The following is a 19321-nucleotide window of genomic DNA, read 5'->3' as shown; positions in this document are numbered from 1 at the left end:
AATGAGCTGCCAGAGGAAGTGGTGGAGGCTGGTACAATTGCAACATTTAAAAGGCATCTGGATGGATATATGAATAGGAAGGGTTTGGAGGGATATGGGCCAGGTGCTGGCAGGTGGAACTAGATTAGGTTGGGCTATCGAGCCGGCATGGACAAGTTGGACCAAACAGTCTGTTTCCGTGCTGTACATCTCTATGACTAATAGGTTGAGAATGATTCTCCTGGACTGGAACCACAGCATGCTTAAATTTCAAATACATTGAGCTTCCAATGATTGAGATAAATGTGGCTCCTTCTACTCCACAGTGGATTTCTAGAAGATGGGAGATTCTTGAATTATTGAGAATCATTGCTCTGAAGAAAAACCATGACCTACTGCCTGGTATTTGCATCTTGTTACATTCACTCAGCACTCCCATGTTTGCTGCCTCACATTAGCTGCCACTTCAGCAAAAACTCCAATTTAAAAACCTCAAGCAAGTGCTCAATTGTGACCACTCTGTTCTCTCTCTCTCTCTCAATCACTTCTCTGAAAACTCTACCCTCCTTCCATTTCTGACCTCTTCAGTACTCATTACCTCCTTCATTTCAACACTGATCACTGTGCCTGAGGCTGTCTGGCTCGAAGCTCTGGAATCCCCTCCGTAGGAAACAACAAAAGCAGTCACAGCAGTCGAGTCATTAGGATGTTGGGGATATTAGGTCAGATGACCATACACTCAAAGAGGTAGGTCTGAAGGAGCACTGTAGAGGAGGAGAGAGGAGTAAAGAGGAGAAGTTTAGAGATAGAATTCTAGAAGTAGCACTGACTCAACTGAAGAAAAGGCATCCAGTGGTGATGGTATTAAAATTGAAGACTTGCAAGTGATCAGGATTAATAGTGCAGAGGTCTTGAGACAATTGTGGAACTGGAATTTAATAGAGAGAGAGTGAACCAATGGAGATATTTGGAAAAAAATGTCATCACTTTCAAGTTGAGACATTGCTTAACCAATATTCATTCACATTTAGAATTTGCAAGAATGTTTAGACTGGCTTCACTTCCACAAAACAACATGTACTGACTGGCCTCTGTCGCCTCCTCTATTACCCACCGCAGAAACTTATTAGCAATGGAAAATATGGGTGGTTGACTCAGAATTGATCTTCCCAGTGGGCCCATCCTTAAAATAATTTTTCAAAGCATTCATGAGATTGATGTAACTTTTCTTTAGTGCGACATTGATACACAAAGTATTAACTTTTTGTTTCTTTACTTGCCCCCTCCATCCTCTTTTTTTTTACCTCGCACCACTGTTCTTTGTCATTTCACCCTCTCCCACTTTCCACTCTATCCCAGACATCCTGGTGTGTTCCACCCCCACCTCTTTCTTTGTCTTTGTACATGTTTAAAATCTGTTATATCTCAAATGCATTCCACACTGATAGAGTTTCAGGTCGGAGTGATGTTACTGTTCTGAACATTTCCACCATTTCAGTTTTTAGTTTAGATTCCCACCATTTGCAGAAATGCTTCTTTGTATGACCATTGAATGGATTTGGCCATGATAAGGAAGGGCAATTCTGAAAGTGTGATAGAATAAATAATAAGATGCACTTTTTTAGCATTATTTTGATCATTTATTTGTAAAACATTTGATAGAATTGCAAAGACTACACTAACCAGTACAACAAAGTTGGTACAGGTTAATTGTTTCTGTTCCAGACCAGTCTTTTCCTATCCCAATATATCCCATTTTATCAGCATACCCTGCCTTTCCTTTTTCCTCTGTGTGCTTATCTAGCTTCCCGTTAAACTATTCAATTTTGAAAAAAGTTCAGAAACTATTCCAAACAGGACAGTAGAAGGATCAATAGTAACTTAATTGTATAAATGTCTTTAACCTTCAGATATATTCCACTTGCTGCTAACGTGAAGGTCTCCATCTTGGTCTCAATCATTAATTTCTGCTTTGGCGGTTTTGTGGCTATGGTTAAGGGAGTAACACTTTCGCCTCTAAATTGGGATTATTGTGGATTTGAGTCTCACTTTGGAGACTGCAGCATATAATCCAGCCAACACTCCCAGTCCAGTTCCAAATGGGTAACCAGCTTTTGGAAGCGCTCTCTTTTTTATAGGACATATTAAACTGAGCCCGTCTGCTTGATCAGATGCCAATGGTGTGATTGGCTGCCTTTTTAGTTTAAATTCACTCATGGGACATGAGCATCGCTGACTGGGGCTGCATTCATTGCTGATCTCCAGTTACGCCTCAAAAAGGTGGGGGTGAGCTGTCTTCTTGAACCGCTGCAGTCCATGCACCGTAGGTAGACCCACAATGCCCTTAGGGAGGGAGTTCCAGGATTTTGACCCAGTGACACTGGAGGAACAGCAATATATTTCCAAGTCAGCGAGGCGAGTGGCTTGGAGAGGAACTTGGTGTTCCGATGTACTTATAGCTGTTGTCCTTTTAGATAGTAGTGATCATGGGTTTGGAAGAGGCTGTCTAAATATCGAGAGAATTTCTGCAGTGTATCTTGTAGAAGATACGCACTGCTGTCATTGAGTGTTGGTGGGGGAAGGAGTGGATGCTTGTGGATGGGATGCCAATCAAATGGGCCACTTTGTCCTGCCCCTGGAGTGTTATTGGAGCTGTCCCCAATCCAGGGTACGTGGGGAGTATTCCATCAAACTCCTAACTTGTGCCTTGTAGATGGTGGACAGGCTTTAGGGAGTCAGGAGGTGAGTTACTCACTGCAGTGGGAACAAACAGCAGGAGCAGGAGACTGTAAGGCAAAAATTGTGTTTTGCAAAGAGGAACATTTTTTTAAATGAATAAATGAAGTCCCCACATACCCACCAATTCCCTCAGCTTATATTTTCATCTCAAGGTGTAAATCATATTGATTACGATATCACCAGTCTGGAGATTGTGAAAATGTCACTCATGGACCAATGGCTGTCCATGAGGGTCCTCTGGTTGGTCCAAAATACAAGTCACTGATGCACAAATGCCATAGCCCAAAACCACAAGGGAGCATTGCCACAATTCTTATCCCCGTGACCTAAATAAAGTTACATACTCTGCACACAACACAGGTTGGCATAAGCAACAAGAGTATAGTTTTATAAACAAGATTTGCATTACTGTTGCAATCTGCAGCTGTGTGATCATATTTTGAATACTTGCACAGACAAAAACAAAGCAGAGACACTAGTTGAACATGGGAGCATGAAAGCAGACATCACCTCACTGATATTGCATTAAAATCCATTGCCATTCTTCCCATTTATTCTCCAGAGTTTTGTGCAGTGTCAGGTCAGCTGTCCTTTGCCCTGCCCAAGTGGTCTATGGATGGAAAGGCTCAAGAGCCAATAACTTTTGAGTTGGGAGGTCAGGTTGCAGCTGCACAGGACATTGGTTAGGCCACTGTTGGAATATTGCATGCAATTCTGGCCTCCTTCCTATTGGGAAGATGTTGTGAAATTGAAAGGGTTCAGAGGGTTGGAGGGTTTGAGCTATAGGGAGGGGCTAAATAGGCTGGGGCTGTTTTCCCTGGAGCGGAGGCTGAGGAGTGACCTTATAGGGGTTTATAAAATCATGAGGGCCATGGATAAAGTAAATAGACTTGGTCTTTTCCCTGGGGTGAGGGAGTCCAGAACTAGAGGGCATAGGTTTAGGGTGAGGGGGAAAAGATTTAAAAGAGACCTAAGGGACAACTTTTTCACGCAGAGGGTGGCACATGTATGGAATGGGCTACTAGAGAAAGTGGTGGAGCTGGTACAATTACAACATTTAAAAGGCATCTTATATCAGTATGACAGGCATAGCAGGATATGGGCCAAATGCTGGCAAATGGGACAAGATTAGGTTAGAATATCTGGTCAGCATGGACGAGTTGGACCGAAGGGTCTGTTTTCGTGCTATACTTCTCTATGACTATGATTTAAGTCTCATGAGAAATGTTTAAACCTATGGGATCTTCTAATATTGAAGTTAGTCTTGTAGGGGGATTCATTCTTTTAGCAATAACCTGACCGAGTGACTTGCTGTGGAATGTTATTGTCACACACAACCTTTTACACATGGCAAATTGGGTCATGCATTCTGCTGTCTGTATCACAGATAAAGCCTGGCCTATCTGTCAGCACAAACAGATAGCAATGAAGTCAAGTATCTTGCAATCCTGTTTTAGTTACATTAGTAACTTGCCTTGGGCCTAGATACAGTTTAAGTCACTGAGCATTCTTTACTCTTTAATAGCCACTATTGAAGAAACACATTTCAATTTTATTCTGTTGGATTTTTGCTTGGCCTCAATTAGATGAGCTGCTTTGGTGCTGGGTGAAGGGGGCCATTTTCTGCTTTGCACAAAGTCACAGTACCTCTTACGAAAGATGGAAGTCTCTAGCATCACAACATTCCAAGCAGTTAACTAAATATCAGCTAAGGTTTCTGCACAGGACTGGGATCAGACTCAAACCAAAAACCTCCATTACAAAGTAAAGAGTCATCTCAACTGGGGCCAGTGGATGAGCCTCCAAGCTGCTCACCATCCTGACTCAGAAATATATCATTCCTTCACTGCCACAGGGTCAAAATCCTCGAAATCCCTAACAGCATTGTAGGTCTACAGATAGCAAAGGGACTGCAGCACTTTAAAGGCAGCTCATCACCACCTTCTCAAGTTTGCACATTCTCCCCGTGTCTGCATGGGTTTCCTCCGGGTGCTCCGGTTTCCTCCCACAGTCCAAAGATGTGCAGGTCAGGTGAATTGGCCATGCTAAATTGCCCGTAGTGTTAGGTAAGGGGTAGATGTATGGGTGGGTTGCGCTTCGGCGGGGCGGTGTGGACTTGTTGGGCCGAAGGGCCTGTTTCCACACTGCAAGTAATCTAATCTAATAACAGGCAATAAACGCTGTCCAACCAGTGACATCCACAACCGGTAAATGAATTTAAAAAAAACTATTCTACACGCTGGGCAACATGGTGGCTCAGAGGCGAGCACTGCTGCCTCACAGCGCCAGGGACCCAGGTTCGATTCCAGCCACAGGTGATTGTTTGTGAGGAGTTTGCGGATTCGCCCCGTGTGAGTTTCCTCCGGGTGCTCCAGTTTCCTCCCACAGTCCAAAGGTGGATTGGCAATGAGAAATTGCCCATAATGTCCGGGATGTGTAGGTTAGGTGCGTTAGCCATGGGAACACAAGGTTATGGAGATGGATCTGGATGGAATGCTCTCCAGCAGGTTAGCGTGGACTTGTTGGGCTGAATGGCCTGTTTCCACACTGTCGGAGTTCTAAAGAACTTCAGGCCTGGACACTGGGTGAAGTCATAAAGGGAGGGTCACAAACTAGTCCAATCCTTGTCTGCAACCTGCACTTTTAACAACAAAGCACAGAAATCTTGGCTGATTTAACTTCAATTTCCTAATACAAGGGGGAGAAGGAGGAAGAGGGGCAAAAAGGTTTCCCAGAGAGGGAATTTTAAGGGTAAGACAGTTCAAGGCATGGCGATCATTGGTAGAATGAAGGAAGTGATAGATGCTCAAGAGGTCAGAAATCAAAGGAGAGCAGGGTTTTCAGAAGCCGGCTGACAGAGGGGACAAAGTGGTCACTGAAGGATGTGAGCACTAGCTGTAAGTTTTAAAATTACAGTTGTTGCTGAATGTGGGGCAATAAACAGGAGTGTTTAGAGAAAGGAACAAGTTAAATCACAGGCAGAAGGTTGTGTTGTTTTTGCAGAACAATCATTCTCAACAGTCCAACAATCTTTCACCTTCTAGAAACATACAGTGTAGTAAGAGACATAGCCACCTCAAAATACAGAGGCTCCACAACCTAGGGAACCCTTTGATTCTCTACAGCTTAAAGTCAAAGAATTAGCTCAAAAGATATTCTCAAGCTGTACTACTAAACATTGCTGTACTACTAAACTACAAAATTATTACAGGCAAATGAAGCATTTGGAAATTGAGCATTGAGCACAGCAAGAATTGCCTTTCACTTATCATTGGATTAGATCATTATTTACATCCAAGAAAATTGACCTTAAGCTTCCCCCTCATGATGGAGGGCTCTATGATGGCTCTCTGATGGAATCTATTGTATGATGGAATCTGCACTCAGTATCCTTGACAAAATGTGACAAAGTGGCGGAAGTCAGTACTGAACAGAGGCACCACAGACAGCCAAATGTGTCTACATCATTTCTAGTTTCAAGATGTGAACGCATTCAACAAGTATTTGAACAAAAGATAAAAAAACGTGTCTCTACTTGCATATGTATGATCTCCGATAACCTGGGTGTGTATGCCAGCTGCACAGTTATGCCAACTCCTGAAAGTTAGATCCATTGTTGTACTGGAATTCTCTGCAATTGTTGCTCATTCTGGTCAAAATTCCTAGATTTTAATGTTGTATTCTTTCCACCATCTAGATTAGATTAGATTACTTACAGTGTGGAAACAGGTCCTTCGGCCCAACAAGTGCACACCGCCCCGCCGAAGCGCAACCCACCCATGCCCCTACATTTACCCCTTACCTACCACTACGGGCAATTTAGTATGGCCAATTCACCTGACCTGCACATCTTTGGACTGTGGGAGGAAACCGGAGCACCCGGAGGAAACCCACGCAGACACGGGGAGAATGTGCAAACTCCACACAGTCAGTCGCCTGAGGCGGGAATTGAACCCGGGTTTCTGGCGCTCCGAGGCAGCAGTGCTAACCACTGTGCCACCGTGTCGCCCATGTGCCATCTACCATGCTAAGCAGGTGAGGTTTCACTGATGTTTGTGTTCCCCTGCCCACCAACTAAACATGATGTGACATTTCTTTGCTCTGACTCCTGGGTTAGCATGAAGGATTCTCCTTCTCGACCTCTCCCCTCACCAGAGATGTGGTGACCTTCAGGTTAAACCACAACCAGTAGGTCTCTCTAATAAGGGAGTGGCCCTATGGTCTGGTAAGACGATGAAATCTTAACCTTTTACCAGCTAATTTGTAGATCGGTTCATTGTCACTTAAAGCAATGGAAAGATGCAAAACCCAACCTCGCACTCTCAAAGCGTCTTCCTGTTTATAAGCAGATAGTGCTCTATGTCTGAAGTAGACAACTGTTTCATCAATGAAACAACACAGGATACACATGAGACCATTCAGCCCACAATCCTGTTCTAACATTACGCTCTACACGAAACATCATTTCCTGATATCACCCAAAAGCCTACTTTACTATTTAGCCTCTGCTCTCCTATGACCCCATCCGAGGGGGTGGTCGCTTGCTGCCAGATTCTTAAGTCATCTAAAGACAATGGGAGGGTTAAGATATAAAACATGAAAGTTTGGAATTGGCATAGGAAGTCAGTCTACACCTACAAGGGGAAAGGACAGATTACTACATTCTAGGTTAGAAATCCATCCTCAAAAATGGTCAACACAGATACTCTCTTCTCTCTTTACAGATTTGCTGCACGTTGCCAACATTTAATAATCCTTTCTTTATTCCAATTTCCAGCTTAAAATGTTTGTGTTTTTATTTCCACTAAGAGAAACATCTGATCATGTTGGCTCATTTTCCAAGACAGTTCTGTAACCTAAATTCCACATTCCATGGCTATACTTAGCTGCTTCCATTGCTAAGTACAAAGATACAAATATCTGAATATTACACCAGGATAAATCTTCCAACTAAAAACTCAGTGCCAGATATCACAGACAGACCTATATGACTGATCTCAATCCCAACATGATAACACAGAACCCAATTATGTTCAGTGATTCTGGGAAATCAGACACATTAGTCAGGACTAAAGTTTGTTATGCAGCTTTTTACACAGATGGCTATTGACAATCAAACAATCAATTACACACACAAATCAGTCAGAGGCAACAGTTTGCAACAAGACTCAGAAAGCAATCTTTAGACTATAGATTAATATTGAACAATTAATGGGTAATCATAGCACATTTCCTCATTGCATGCCCCTTGATTGACTATAACTAACAATTCCAATGAAATCCACAGCACTTGTAACACCAAGAACTTTTCAGAGCTTCAGAACAAACTGTCTTTTTACAAACATCTGATTCTTCATGTGGCTGTACAACCAGATTACAACCCCTCAGCAGAAACTCCAGTCACACCCTCTCCAGCCTGCCCTACAACAGCACAAACATGATAAGTGAACAGGAAGTGAAAGATGGTTTTAGACTGAAGGACTCTGGTTGAAAATAGTCTCTCAAAAACAGAACACATTCAGTTTAACTTCAGATCTTCTTTTATCATCTTACCTTCAGTGACAGATGCAAACAATCACTGTTTGGCAATTCACATTGAAAACATTCTGGGACAAAACAAGGTGTGTCTGATGGTGTCTTTACATAAGAGCATTACTGGGGAAAAGAAACACAGCCTTTAAGTCATTTTCTTTTACAATAACGTACTGAACTAAAGTCAAGGCCAAACATCTTGCCTCAAACACCAATTGTTCCCAGTCTAAGGTGAATTCTGGTATTAAATAACACTTCTCTCTGAACATTAATATATAGAATGATTTCATAAACCATATATGAATGTATAGTATAAACCATGTATTCATATATGGTTTATGTACACTTACACAGCTTCAGGAATGCCAGACTGGGAGCAGGTTAAAGACAAGGTTAGTCATGATCTAAAAAAAGAGGAAGTCCACCATTATTTCTGCAAGGCAACTAAGGACAGGTATCAGACATGGCCAACATCCTCCACATCCAGAAGTTACATCACACAAATATCCATTCTCAAGGTTCTGAAGACATGAATAGTGCCGATTACAGAAGCAATTCATCCATTCTTTCCCCTACTTTGGATCTTTTCATCCAATCCGAAGCACATCACCAAACAACTCTAGCATGTACAGATCTGTGCACTGGAGAATTAGCCATTTCAATAAGGTGGGGGGTACAAAACCAGGGGCCAGAAATAAAAGGAAGTCACTAATAAATGCAAAGAAAGACTGCGTTAGCTGAGCTGGCTGCATAATTTGTGATGCAGAGTGATGCCAATAGTGTGGGTTCAATTCCTACACCATGAAGGGTTCTGCTCTTTAACATCTTCCCTCTCATCCAAGGAGTGGTGACCCTCAAGTTAAACCACCAACTCTCTCTCTCACATGAGGGGTGGGGGGGGGGGGGGGGGGTGGATGGAGAGAGAGAGCAGCAGCCCCATGGCCCTCTGGGACTATGGCGATTTTACCTTTTAATCCCAAAGAGGAATATTGGAAAAGCTTCTTTACCCAGAGAGTGGCAAGAACGTAGAATTTACTCCCAGAGGGAATAGTTGAGGGAAATAGCATTGATGCATTTAAGGAGAAGCTAGTTAACTACACGAGGGAGAAAAAAGGTAAAGAAGCTGAAAAAAGGATTAATGAAGCAGCACTAGAGAAGGCACATGCACAACATAAACATCACTGGTTGTGCAAAATGGCCTGTTTCTGTTCTGTAAATTCCTTGCAATATAGCCACACTAACATTAACATTTTATGAAATTCAGGTAGAAAAGCTGGTGTGAAAATCAACCAGCTTGCTCCTGTAAATGTACTGCTCACCAATGCACCCAACATTACCCCCAAATAATAACTGTGAAAATTCAACTAACATTACAATTCAGAAGAAGCCATGCTTTTATCTCTCAGAAATGTAACTGACAAAGGATCATGAGAAATTAGAATAGGACGCAAGGGTAGGCCATTTGACCCCTCAGACCTTGTGCTGTCATTCAACAGGATCACAGGTGGTCTCCTACTTCAACTCTATTATCCCACTTTATCCCCATTTGACTTTGTGTCCAAAATCTATCAATGTTAAATATACTCAAAAACCGAGCGTCCATAGGCCTCAGGAATGCTGAATTCTAAAGACTCCAAATGAAAAAGGTTCTCCTTATCTCTGTCCTAAACAGTCTACCCACTATTGAGATTGCGATAGCTATAGATCTGGACACTCCATCAGGAGAAGCAGCCAGTCAGTATCAACTCTTGTCATGTCCTCTAATAATTTTGGATGTTCCAATGAGATCATTTCTCATTCTTATAAACTTCAGAATTTGCCGGCCTTGTCTACTCAATCTCTCACCCTGGAAACACAGTCAGCTGAACTATTTGTTACACTCTAAGGCAGTTTATATCCTTCTTTAGATCTGATGAAAAGACAAAAGCTGAACAAAGCAATGTAGGCGTGGTCTCTATTATTACACACCATGATGCAAATATCATGTTAAGCAATCTACTTATATCATAAAACCTGTATAAAAATGGCAATTGAGAATCCTATTCACCAATATAATGGGAGTTGGTAAGTTTCTCTCTCACACTTGCTCCAGTTTGTACTGATTCAATTGATACCCACATTCTGCCAGAAAGCCAGTGATACCAGCACTGAACTTAATGGAGCAGGAAACCAGGTTTCAGTGACTCAGGGTGTGAAATAAGAGACACACACAGGCAACACAGAATGCAGATGCAGTTGGCCAAACCAATCAAAAGATGCTACCAGGACTCTGAAAGCTTTCAATCATTCCTTGAGGAAAGACACAAATTCAACTTCCCCAGTGTCTCTCTCTGCTCAGGGTCCAGAGTCCAGAAATCCAAATTAAATGAATGCAAGCACAAGGGATGGTTTAAGGTGCGAGAGATCAGTGAACTGATATAAACCAACTCTGAAAAGGGTTTGTTTTAAGTGGGCTGGTGACATTGTCGGGATTCTATCCAAGTAGCAGCAGTTTACAGTAGAGTCTATTTGGGGAAATTATACAAGGGTTTAGCCTAACAGAACCAAATTTTTAAAAAATGCAAAATAACAAAAGCACACCTGGGTGAGTTGCTTTACAGACAGCAGGCAGTGAAAAGATGGACTGAATGGCCTCCTTCCAGGCTATGACCAATCTTAGATGTTACAAATAAAATGGAAACAAAATGCTCTACTAGAAAAAGGGAATAGGTAGATTCAAGGAAAAAAAAGAGGAAATTAAGAAATCCTATAGCATTTTTTTTAAAACAGTGTTCACTGTCCCAATGCAACTCACAGTTTACTCCATTCACAATCACTATAACCTGGTGTTGTCTGATCTTTAACTTTGTATACCCAGTCCAACACCGGCATCTCCAAACCATTCACTTCTGCAATGTAATATAGGAAACACAGCAGCCAACCAGTACAGAGAAAACCTCCATGGCAGTAATGTGGTCAGTGGTTAAATCATCTCATTTGGTGACCTTGGATTCAGAGTTAAATGTTGCCCACAATATCAAGAATATCTGCCCTACACCTCATGGAAATGGTTGCACACCTTAACATCCACAAACAAGGGACCAGACAGTCCCTCAGTTTAGGCCCCTTCCCTGACAATGCAGAATTGCTTTACTATAGCACAAACAGCTTCAGTCTGAATTGTAAAGCCAAGTCTCTGGAGTGGGATTTGAACTCATGATCAGCTGACTCAAAGCAGTAAGGAGTCAGGGCATACGCATCCAGAATATGGTCATGCAGGCAAACAGAATTGTACCCTGGGGGTTAGAAAAGAAAACTTACACCTGAAAGCCTTATGGAGATTCTAGTTTATTCTAAATTAACAGTTTTGTAAACTATTGCTAAGATTGTTTTTGATCTTCATCTATTTCCCACCAACCCATAAATTTCTCAAAGACAGTTTACAAAACAACTAGACAACTGAACACACAAGTGATCCTTAACAGTACAAATGAAGCAGGCTTCACTCATCTGAAGAAAAAATGCATCTGACACACAGCAGCATGCTTTAATGTTTTTACTTCCAAAAACAAGCTTTAATGAAAATGGAAAAGTCTGGAAATATTCAGAAGATCCATCAACATCTGAAGTAGTCTGATGCAAGAATCCATAATTGGGTCATTACAAGGCCTCTCTATTTCCAGCAGGTTACAAAATTCTTTCAGATTTCTGTGCTGCCTGCCTTTCCTTTTTAATCTTTAAAATTAGGTTCCATTACCACAAAGGAAATTGTGCTATTGGATGCTCATCAGATTCATCACCAACTGTGGTACAAACACCCATAACGTAAAGAGATTTCCACTTGTGGGAGAGCAAAGAACAAGAGGGAATTATCTCAAAATAGAATCATCCATCAATTAAAAAGATGAGGAGGAGTCATTTTCTTTCAGTCTGGACAGAGATGCAGTGGTTTGTGTCAAGGTTCATCCTGAGCAGCTCTGTAATGCAGGACTCTGTGCTCTATGGTCTGTTCCCCAAGACACACACCGAGACAAGCATCAACTCAGGCTGATCTGCCTGAAACCTCTTTTAGATTAGATTACATTACAGTGTGGAAACAGGCCCTTCGGCCAACAAGTCCACACCGACTCACCGAAGCGTAACCCACCCAGACCCCTTACCTAACACTACGGGCAATTTAGCATGGCCAATTCACCTGACTTGCACACCTTTGGACTGTGGGAGGAAACCGGAGCACCCGGAGGAAACCCACGCAGACACGGGGAGAATGTGCAAACTCCACACAGTCAGTCACCTGAGGCGGGAATTGAACCCGGGTTTCTGCCGCTGTGAGGCAGCAGTGCTAACCACTGTGCCACCCACTTGTTGAGGAAGACCAATAAGTTGACATTGAGCAAGTGTTGCAGACTGGCACATTCCAAGGGTCCTGGACTACATGCTAAGGGATGCACTAAAGCCTGGAGCAGCTGCTGCAGGGCAAGACCACCATCTGAGGTCCTTCTGCTGAAGTTAAATGGGGGTCAGTTCAATTATCAAACCCTTCCAGTACCTCAAATACATGTAAATATAGTCTCGTCCAAATAAGAGATACTTTCAGTTTGTCTGGAGTCAAACTCCAATGTTTGTTTATTTCCTTGATATGCTACTGTACAGAACTGAACTGTGTTTGTAACTATGTGTGTAGATAGTTTTATGAATAATAGAGCATTGTGGAGCGATGGAATTAATTACTACAAAAGGGCTTTAGAGGCTGAGTCATTAAGTGTATTCAAGGCTGAGACAGACAGATTTTTAATTATTAGGAGAATCGATGGCTCTCAGAAAAATGGAGCTGAGAATTATCAGATCAGCCATGATCTCACTGAATAACAGAGCAGACGGTAATGAGCTGAATGGCCTACATCTGCTCCTACATTTTATGACTAAGTTTAGCCAGCAATCGCTAAAGGAGACAAAAAAATGCTCATCAGCCTACTGGAGCAGATACAATGGACCAAGTGGCTTCCCTCAGCACCATAACAATTCTCTGATGCTATTAATTGGACCTCATACAGATCCTTCCTAACTGGATACAGCCCACCAATTGTAATGTCTGTCTGTAAAGGCATTTGCAGGTGGAAAAAGATGACACTGAGTTCTCTCTCACTAGACAGTTATCAGGTGAACAGATTATAAACCCACCTCTAATCAATAACTGGAAGAAACTGTACTGACACAACAGGGAGACAGTGGCAGAGAATTAATGTCACTAGCCCAGTAATTTAGAGACCCAAACAAAAGCAGAAATTACTTGAAAAGCTCAGCAGGTCTGGCAGCACATATGGAGAGAAATCAGAGTTAACATTTCAGGTCGAGTAACCCTTCTTCAGAACTGGTGAACAATTTCCAGCAATTTCTGTTTTTGTTTCTGATTTATAGCATCCAGAGGTTTTTTGGCTTTTAAATCAGAGGCCCGGATTGATGCTCTGTGGGGGAGGGCCTGCAGTTAAAATCCCACCTCAGCAGCCACGAAAGTTTACATTTAATTAATAAAATCAAATTGAAAATAAGACTTACTAATGGTGACCATGAAACAACAATTTTTTTGGGGAAAAGAAATCTGCTCTTTTGATCCACATAAATCCAGATCCACAGTAACATATAACTCCTGAAATGGCCCAGCAAACCACTCCCTTGTATCAAACTGCTATTAGGTGGCTATTTTATAGCAATGTGGGCATACCTGTACCAGAGGGACTGCCACAATTGAAAGTGATAGCTACTTTCTCAATAAATGTCAGTAATGTCCACACCTCATGAAAGAATAGGAAAAAAAAAGATGACATTGTGTCTCAAATCCACAATCACAGAATTCAAAGTTGACCTTACTTGAAATTAAAAGTCACACTACATCAGGTTACAGTCGAACAGGTTTATTTGGAAGCACTAGCTTTCGGAGTGCTGCTCCTTCACTGGGCGATTTGTGGAGCAGAATCATACGACAATTTATAGCAACAGGATTGTAGTGTCATGGAATGTAATAATAAACAAATTTAGCTTGAGTCTTTCATCTTTTAGAGTGATCATGTAAGTTTCGGTTCTTTCATATGTAAATCCCAGAACTTTTTTTAAAGTTACATTCTCAAGATAGCTTTAACAATAGGTGCCACCTCAGCTCAGGAAATACATTGAAGGTATGATCTTGCTCCACCACCACCTAAAGCAGCAGCACTTCGAAAGCTGGTCCCTCCAAATAAACCTGTTGGGCTATAACCTGGTGTTGAGAGATTTTTAAACTTTGTCCATGCCAGTCCAACACCAGCATCTCCAAATCACTACTTGAAACCTGTACGGGCAGCATGGTGGCTCAGTGGTTAGCACTGTAGTCTCACAGCACCAGGGTCCCAGGTTCGATTCCAACCTCGGGCGACTGTCTGTGTGGAATTTACACATTCTCCCTGTGTCTGCGTGGGTTTCCTCCGGGTGCCCCGGTTTCCTCCCACAGTCCAAAGATGTGCAGGTCAGGTGGATTGGCCATGCTAAATTTCCCATAATGTTAGGTGTATTAGTCAGAGTGAAATGGGTCTGGGTGGGTTACTCTTCGGAGGGTCAGTGTGGACTGGTTGGGCCAAAAGGCCTGTTTCCACACTGTAGGGAATCTAATCCAATCTAAATTGATATTCAAAAATGAAAATCTTTTGTCAAAGAACCTTAGACAGCAACTTACAAAACCACAACCACTTTTATCTAAAAGGAAAAGATACAGCACTCCCTGTAAGTTCTCCAAAACACCCACTATCCTGATATGGAAATACATCCCTTCCAACCACACAGCATCAATGTGGATTTCACCAGCTTTCTCATTCCCCTCCCCTCACCTTTTTCCAAATCCAATCCTCCAACTCAGCACCGCCCTCTTGACCTGTCCCCTGTCCATCTTCCATCCCACCTATCTGCTCCACCCTCCTCTCTGCCCTATCAGCATTACCTGCACCTTCATCTACCTGTTGCACTCTTAGCTAACTTCCTCCAGCACCTCTCTTCCTCCCTCCCCCCCCCCCACCGGCCAGCCAGCAATGCCCACATCCCACAAGTGAATAAAAAACACATGTAAATTAATAGAGCAAAATAAGCTAAGTGTAGAGATAAGTGAAATTGGAATTGGAGATGCAGTTTTAAAATAATACTCACCCATTTAAGACAGACATGGGATGGATTTATTTTCCCTCTTAAATTGTCAAGAGTCTTTGGAACCCTCTTTCCCAAACAGTAGTGGAAGTGGGGTCATTGGATATTTTTTAAGACAGAGACAGATGGATCATTGACTAATAATGCAGTCAGAGGTTACTCAGGATAGGTGAGAATGTAGAGTGGAGGGCACAACTTCAACCAGCCATGATCTAACTGAATGGTAGATCAGGTTGGTGGCCTGAAAAGCCTACTCTCAACCCATATGTTTACACAACTGCATTATTATCCAATGTTTTAACTTACAAAAAAAAATTAAAAAGTGCAACGAGTGCAAGTGTAGTAAACAGAACACAAAGTCATACCATAAATTATATTTTCTTCAAACTATTTTAGTGCCACAGCATAAGTGCAGATCAACAGAAAGCATCTGGGAGTGATTACAGGGATGCATCTAGTCTTCAGTTACTTTCCATACAGAACATATCTGGGAATGATTCTGAGGCAAACATATACTACTATAAAACCAAGACTAATGGATACCTGGGAGTGATCTACCTGAAGTGTGACCTTGGAAGGGATAGATATAACATCCAAAAAAAAACAAGTCTCCACCCAAAATTATGTTGTGAACAACCCTTATTACAGGAATGGCAGGTTATATTGAATTCACAGTGATGTTACACTTTCTGAGCGTAGGTAGACTTTACAGGAGCCTGGGCGTGGTATTTGGTGTCAAAAGCAAATGGAATCAGTGCTATGGGTGCAACTGCTTAAAAACTCATTTCAGTTAGTACCACAATTAAAGTCTAAAAATCAAAACATCATTAAAGTCTCCAGTACAAATTCCGCAACAATTTTGTTTTAATCGAAGGCCTCCAACTATAACTTTTTAGTTTCCTGATCACTCCCGCAGATTAGGAGTTTGAACTCCAGAAAAAGTGGCGCTTAGATCAGCAAAGACAGCGACACATTTTAAACACACAGACACACTCCTCAATGCTGCTGGCTGAGGAAAACACTTTTAAAAGAAAGCAAGCGAATCTAAAACTTCAGAATTACAGAACAAACGATCAGCGACTGCACACAGTCATTAGGTAAAGGCTAAAGGCGCGCCCTCAAAAACTTACATTGAGAGTAACTTCGTGTTTCTTCAACCGCGACTTCAAACTTTTCATGATTGACTTCAACACAAAGTTTGTTCTGTTTTCCTCTGTCTGTCTCTCCTCCTCCTCCCCCTAAGCAGGTTGGTTAGGGATCTCCAGTGGAGTATTGTATATTTTGGGGGGGTGGTTACAGGGTGGTCCGGGAGGGAGATGGATGACACTAGACTCTCACACTCGGTCTCTCCGCAAACTCCGCCACAAGTTGCCTACAGCGCAGCTCCGCACCAAGGAACACCCCTCACCTGCCGCCACCTGATGGACAGCCAGCCCAGCCAATCGCACCCGGCCTGCCCAGCCAATCACCGCCGGGAGAGGGTGGGATTTCCTCACTGTGATTGGCAGATCTCCAAGGGGGCGTAGCCTGCGCCAACCCCTCACCTGGGCGCGAGGGAAGGGGAGCTCACCTGAGGCCACAGCCTCCCACCACCTTAACCAAAGATACCTCCTGAATGTTCCACCAAAGATATCTGACCCTAGATTCTATTTTAGGTTTAAAGTCTCTGAGTTAGTCGTTTCTTCTGCGGGGGAGGGGGTTAAATGATACAAAGACTTGGATTGATGTAGCGCCTTTCACCTCTCACAGTCCTTCACGTACAGTGATGCTGTGGAGATGCCGGTGATGAACTGGGGTGGACAAAGTTAAAAATCACACAACACCAGATTATAGTCCAACAGGTTTATTTGGAAGCACTAGCTTTCGGAGCGCTGTTCCTTCATCAGGATCCTGCCCCACTAGCTACCTGAGGAAGGAGCAGCACTCCGAAAGCTAGCACTTTCACATACAGTGAAGCACTTTAGATGTGAGGCTGCTGTTGGAATTTAGGACACATGATGGTCAGTTTGCCCATAGCAAGGCTCGCCCACAGCAATTTGATATAGAGGTGCCGGTGTTTCGCCTGGGGCAGACAAAGTCAGAAGTCACACGACACCAGGTTATAGTCCAACAGGTTTGTTTGAAATCACAAGCTTTTGGAGCGCAGCCCCTTCATCGCCGGTGAACTAAGAGAGAAGCACACACTCACAGAATTTATAGGAAGAGAGATCAAAAGATCGTACAAATGGTATAAATGGAGTGCTGAATGCTAAGTGTCTGCAGGTGATCAAAAGTGTCAGACAGTGTGAGTGAAGTCTAGAAGAGACTGAAGACTGCAGGCGCAGTCAAAAAGAGTGGTACTGGAAAAGCACAGCCAGTCAGGCAGCATCAGAGGAGCTTATGATCAAAATTTCGACTCTCCTGCACCTCGGATGCTGCCTGACCGGCGGCTGTGCTTTTCCAATGCCACACTTTTTGACGTTTGTGCGTGAAGTGTCCATAGCTGAGTAACAGCAAAGGGATAACATATATTCCAATTAAATGAGGCAGAAAGATCATTTTTAAAAATTAAAATTAAAAAAATTGTCTCCAGCAACACCTCATTTTTAATTTTATAATTATCTCTCTGCCTCACTTAATCGGATTATTGGGCATCCCTTCACTTGTTATTAAGCTGTTGACACTTCACTCACATCTTCTGACACTTTTGATCACCTGCAGAGGCTTATTATTCTGCATTCCATTCACACCATTTGTATGATCTTTTGATCTCTTTGCCTATAAATTCTGTGTCCGTGTGCTTCTCTCTCACTTCACCTGGCAAAGGGGCAGCACTACAGAAGCTTGTGATTTCAAATAGACCTGTTGGACTGTAACCTGGTGTCATGTGACTTCTGACAGCAATTTGATAATGAGCAGATGACCAGCTTCTGTGAGCTTGATTACCAGTTTCAGGAAAAACTCTCCAACTCTACCATCACCCTGTGCTTCCTGCCTTTCTGCAGTTTTTGATTCAATGTGTCACTTGGCCTTTGATCTCAATGGCTCTCAAACATGACCCTTTCTTAACAAATCCATGCTGACTATTCCTGATTAATCTGTATCCCTCCAAATGCAAATATATCCTGTCCCTCAGAATTTTTCTAATAATTTCCTCCCCATTGAAGTTATACTGCCTTGCCTGTTATTCTTTCATCCCTTTTTAACAAGTAGACAGTATGAACAGTCCTTCAATCCTCTGGCACATAATCTGGAAAGAATATGCATTACAAAACATTTCAACTTGAATATTACAAAATTTACAATAAAATTAAATTTATCCCCACACAGCATGTTCTACAATTGTTCAATATTTACAATATTTATTCCATGTCAAATATATAACCCAAGGAAAAATCATTTCAGATTGGAAATTAATAGAAGGACAACAGAAATAAACTTATCTCACTACATCATGTTCTATGTTGAAGTGGTTCAATGTTATGGATATTAACCTAAAATTTGCTGGGTTAGCTAAAATGGAAAAGTATGAAATCTGCTCTATCGAAAAGTTGATGGTCAGGTGATGACCACAGATTAGAAAGGTCACTGGTCTTAATGTGTCTGTATCTGAAGCAATGTGTAAATGTTGTAACTCATCCGTAATGGACTAAAATGTCACAGTATGTCTGAAAGGCTGTTTTAAAACAGACACAGTGAATTGTAATGATAATGTGACTATTTATCAAGTAAACAGAGTTTGCTTGATCAGAGAATTGTGCTGTGTAAATACCATGGTTGATTAGATGACATAAATGTGGCAAGATAAACTTAAGGTCAAAGTTTGTTAAAACCAAATGGTAAGTCTCTGTCCAAGGGGAAAAAAAACACAAATGTCTTCATGACTAATTGATTAAACTGATCATGATAGATGGCACATTTGTGGTGTTTGTACTAAGCAAACTAA

The 19321-nt window shown here is 42.2% G+C and overlaps 1 protein-coding gene across 2 annotated transcripts in view; it reads right to left on the bottom strand.

Annotated features, from left to right (window-relative positions):
• LOC122540891 (uveal autoantigen with coiled-coil domains and ankyrin repeats protein-like) overlaps positions 1-16792 on the bottom strand; it is a 155177-nt gene extending 138385 nt beyond the window's left edge. For both annotated transcript variants that reach the window (XM_043677132.1, XM_043677133.1), the window contains exon 1: positions 16527-16792. In XM_043677132.1, the coding sequence (XP_043533067.1) occupies positions 16527-16574 (48 nt within the window). In that variant the 5' untranslated portion in view covers positions 16575-16792. The remainder of the gene's footprint in view (positions 1-16526) is intronic.
• Positions 16793-19321: the final 2529 nt, after the last annotated feature.

Source organism: Chiloscyllium plagiosum, chromosome 36, assembly GCF_004010195.1.
Source record: "Chiloscyllium plagiosum isolate BGI_BamShark_2017 chromosome 36, ASM401019v2, whole genome shotgun sequence".
NCBI lineage: Eukaryota > Metazoa > Chordata > Chondrichthyes > Orectolobiformes > Hemiscylliidae > Chiloscyllium > Chiloscyllium plagiosum.
Note: the sequence above shows the minus strand (reverse complement) of the source record. Positions and strands in the feature narration are given on the sequence as shown.